Raw genomic sequence first — 4,870 nt, forward strand, 5'->3', positions numbered from 1 at the left:
TTCTCTAATTCTCTAAAACCCTTGTTTTGTTAAACCTTCATTAAACCTCAAATTACTAATGTGCTCTATTTAGCACCTCTCAATTACTAATACCTACTTAGGCCCAATAACTCATAACACTTATTAACTTATGCTATTTACTAATAACACTCAATAAATAACATAAAAATAACTTAAACACACAATTAACACATAAATATCAATTAATTCACATAACACACATAAAAGAAATAATTAACGTAAAAACGGGCGTTACATTCAGCATTATTGAAGGTGTGAGTACGAGTAGACCTCCGGAGTTAGGAACTAGACGTTGTTTCAAGCAAGTCATGTATAAAAAACAAGTAATCATGGCTAGGATTAAAGGTATTCAATGTAGTTTGCAACAAAAAGGATAATGATATCGGTACGCAAAAGTTGGAGCATAAGCTGCAAAAGGAGCTTAGTGGGATTCTTGCAAAGGAATAATTGACGTGGTTTCAACGATCGAGATCAAAATGGATAGCATATGGGGATCATAACACAAAATACTATAATATGAAGACCATTACAAGAAGGAGGAAGAATAAGATTACTATGTTGAAAAATGAGCAAGGCATTTCGATAGATTATGAGGATGATCTTAAGAGCCTTATTAATATGTTTTACAAGAATATCTTTTATGTGAACTTTAACTGGAATGAATGGGAGCCTACAACTATTACTTTCCCAGTGATGAATGCAGAAGATGGTCAAAGGATGAATAGCCAAGTGGAGGATGAAGAGATTAGAAACACGATTTTTGATATGAAATCTTTGAAGGCTCTGGGTCTAGACAGATTTCCAGCTGACTTTTATCAGAGATCTTGGAATAAGGTAGGAGGAAAGGTGTGTGACTTTTTTAAGAGTTTGTGGAAGAACCCCAACGAGATCATGGAAGTTAATCAAACTGATATTTGCCTGAATCCAAAGGTTGAGACGCCTCAGTTTGTTACACAATTTCGACCAATTTCACTTTGAAATGCTATATATAAAGTAGCCAGCAAGGTTATTGTGAATAGATTGAATGCTTGCATGCCCAAGCTTATTTCACCTTTCTAGACCGGTTTTGTCCTAGGAAGAAGCATACATGTGAATATTATAGTGGCAAAAGAAGTTCTGCACACAATGCATAATAAGAAGGGCCAAAAAGGTTTCTTAATCATCAAAGTGGATTTATCAAAAGCGTACGAAAAGTTTAACTGGGATTTTATATGGAGAACCCTTAAAGAAACCAACATACCGGAGATTATTGTTAATATTATTATGCATGCTATCACGAGTGTTGAAACGAATGTCAAATGGAGCGATGCCATAAGCGATTTCTTTCGTACGAAATGAGGAATCCACTAAGGAGATCCAATATATCCTTATATTTTTGTCTTGTGCATGGAAAATTTATCTCATATTATCATGGAGGTTGTAAATGAATGGAAGTGGAAAGTGATAGGGATGGGGCGAGATGTAACACCTCGTATTTTTTTCCATTATTTAGTTTTATTTAAATTTAAATTATTTAATGGGATAATTGGTATTTTTGGCGAATTATTAAGAAATATCGTGGAAACAAATAATTGGGCTTTGGAGTTGTGATTAGTAGAGAGGGGTGCTAAGTTTGTAGGCCTCACTAATCATTATTCTATTTTTCATAAAATACAGAAAATTGAGGATAAGGAAAATTAGAAGCAAAAGAGCCAAGTCTGAAGAAGAGAAGATACGTGAAAGAGGAGATAGGAAGAAGAGGACCTTCGAAGAATTCAACTCTAAGGTAAGGGGGGACTCTTCTAGTTAATGATTATTATGCAATCAATGGTAGTAGAACTGATTAGGATTGTTGTTTGATTCGATCGCATGTTTAGGTTTTGGGGTTCTGGGAGATTTAGGTTGTTTGTGTTGATTTGATGCAATTGATGATTTGATGAATGATTTTGGTGTTAAATGACCTCTAAAATGTGTTATAACTGTAATACGATATGTTATTTGATGATATTTTGGTATGGGAACTATTGTGGTACTAGTGGATTGAAATTGGGAGAGGAAGAATACTAAAATCGCACTGTAGAATTCTGGTTCTGGTGCGGAGCACCGGGCAAAGCGATCGACTTGTCGGGCGAGCGAGCACCCAGAGCGGTTCGCCAGGAGAGCCGGCGGGAGAGAGGGTTTTGAAAGTGGCTTCGTTACTGCCTCAGAGCGCCGAGCGAGGCAACCCTGTCGCCTGGCGAAGGAGGCCAATCTGCAACTTTTAATTTTTGTATCTTTTGATCCGAGTGTCCGATTTATGTGCCGTTTTAGGCGTTGCGAAGCTGATTCAGAGCTTTATATGATAAATTGGTGGAATGGGTAGTGACCCGACTTTATTTTTAAATCTTGATTTAATTTAAAATGATGAATTGTAGCATTGTGTACATGTATGTGTGAATGTAGCAATGTGGTATAGTGATGAAACTATTTTAATTTCGTTGTGATTGAATGATATTTGACATGAATATATGTGTTATGATCGAATGATTGCTAAGACGTGTGCATGCTTACTGGTGATGAAATGGTGAGATGTAATAAGACGATGCCATGCATCAGATCGGTGATGTTGTAAGTATGTCATATGTGTGCATTCATTCATACGCATTTTGGTGATGGATCCCAGTGATGTTGTGGATCGAATGGTGGGCATAAATCCCATTATGTGGAATTTGTGTCGATTGGGATGTATCTTGGTGATGAATAGATCCGTCGGATGGGTTTAGCCCATGTATGGTACCACATGCATAGTGTCAGTTCATTCATGTGCATGATGATATTGTATGACTGAATGATTTTAGCATTATGTTCAATGATGTGTTGTTGGTAAGGTTATTGATTAACTATTTAGGAATCTGAATACATGTTATAATTGGGTGAATAGTATTTCTATGACGTTTTACTGCTTATGAGTGTATAATACTTATTAATTACGAATGAGACTCATCCTTACATGTTGATAATTTTCAGATTGAGGAGTAGCGGCCTATTTTCTTGGTGAGGATAGCTCGTGGAGTTTATCCATTTATTTATGGGTCGTGTTGGTCATGCTCTGGTCTTATAACACTGGGAATGATAGTTTTAGAATTTATTCGTGATACTCTATTTTATTGGTATTGAATTTTGTTTCCATTGGTTTATGTTGGTGAATGTTATACTATTCCGCTGTGATAAAAATGAGATTGTTATTTAATGAATCGTTCCTAATAAGCATGACAGTTGAACTATAATTGCTTTTAATTTCTTATTAATTGTGGCACCCTTGTTTTCATGTTTTACTCTAATTATTTTAATAATTTCCGTGGGGGCTTAGAAGGGTGTTACAATAGTGGTATCAGAGCATAGTCGGTCATTGTGACCAGAGTCTTGTGTCAGTCTTTCCCTGTGTATGCGACTAGTGTGAGTTGACACTATCGATACTTTTGAGCTAATAGAAATTATTTTATGATTAGCGGAACAATGGCAAGAAGAGGTGGGAGAAACGATGATGCTATCGCTGAGGCTATGGGTATGATTGCTGGCGTGTTGGGAGGAAATGCTAATGGAGCTGGGATTAGTGCGAATAGACAACTGGAAGAATTCCAGAGGAACAATCCTCTGTTGTTCAAACGCACTCATGATTCGGAAGGTGCTCAGAAGTGGTTGAAGGAAATTGAAAGGATTTTTCGAGTTATTGGTTGTGCTAAGAACCTGAAAGTGAGGTATGGTACTCACATGTTGTCTGAAGAAGCTGATGATTGGTGGGTTGCTACGAGGGCTGAGTTGGATACTGATGGCATAGCAATCACGTGGGCTATGTTCAAGAGGGAATTTCTTAAGGAGATACTTTCCTGAAGATGTTCGGGGAAAGAAAGAGATTGAGTTTCTAGAACTAAAGCAAGGTAGTATGACAGTGCCTGAGTATGCTTCTAAGTTTGTGGAACTGGCTAAGTACTACGCTCACTATACCAATGATGAAGCTGGATAATTCTCGAAATGCATCAACTTTGAGAATGACCTTCGTGATGAGATCAAGCAGGATATTAGATATCAGAGGATCCGCAGATTTGCTGACTTAGTGGACTGTAGTCGGATCTTTGAAGAGGATAGCCTTAAGTTAAAGTCATCTCACTCTCGTGAGTTAGTTGACAAGAAAGCTAAGAAACCTATGGATAGAGGTAAGCCATATGGTAAATTGAATCCAAAAGTAGGAGATTGGAAAAGGCCTAGTGGGGGAGATTCTGGTGCTCCCGTTAGGTGCTATAACTGTGGTGAACCTGGACATAGAAGGAATGAGTGCAAGAGTGGAGAAAAGAAGTGCTTCAAGTGTGGTAAGGCGAGTCATATTGCGTCTGATTGTAGGATGAAGACCGTGACTTGCTACAATTGTGGCGAGGAAGGCCATATCAGTCCACAGTGCACAAAACCAAAGAAGAACCAATCAGGTGGAAAGGTTTTTGCTTTGTCTGGGTTAGAGACTACTCCTGAGGACCGGTTGATTAAAGGTACGTGTTTTATCCATGGCTCACCTTTAATTGCAATTATTGATACTAGAGAAACTCACTCGTTTATTTCTATGGATTGTGCTAAAAGATTGAATTTAGAAATATCTGAGATAAATGGAAGTATGGTTATTGACACTCCTGTGTCGGGTTCAGTAACTACTTCATAAGCTTGTTTAAATTGTCAGATTGACATATTTGGTAGGGAGTTCAGAATGGACTTAGTGTGCCTTCCGCTTGAACAACTTGATGTCATCTTGGGGACGAATTTGTTGCAGTTCAACAGGATTCATATCAATTGCTTCACGAAGACGGTTATCTTTCCTGAAGATGTTAGTGTCGAGGATTTGGCG

The 4,870-nt window shown here is 37.7% G+C and overlaps 1 protein-coding gene across 1 annotated transcript; it reads left to right on the forward strand.

Annotated features, from left to right (window-relative positions):
• Positions 1-3,495: 3,495 nt before the first annotated feature.
• On the forward strand, positions 3,496-4,003 carry LOC131639051 (uncharacterized). The gene is made up of 2 exons (XM_058909567.1): positions 3,496-3,737; positions 3,841-4,003. Exons 1-2 carry the CDS (start codon positions 3,496-3,498, stop codon positions 4,001-4,003), a joined length of 405 nt encoding a protein of 134 aa, XP_058765550.1.
• The last annotated feature ends 867 nt before the right edge of the window (positions 4,004-4,870 follow it).

Source organism: Vicia villosa, unplaced genomic scaffold (assembly GCF_029867415.1).
Source record: "Vicia villosa cultivar HV-30 ecotype Madison, WI unplaced genomic scaffold, Vvil1.0 ctg.002522F_1_1, whole genome shotgun sequence".
Lineage (NCBI taxonomy): Eukaryota > Viridiplantae > Streptophyta > Magnoliopsida > Fabales > Fabaceae > Vicia > Vicia villosa.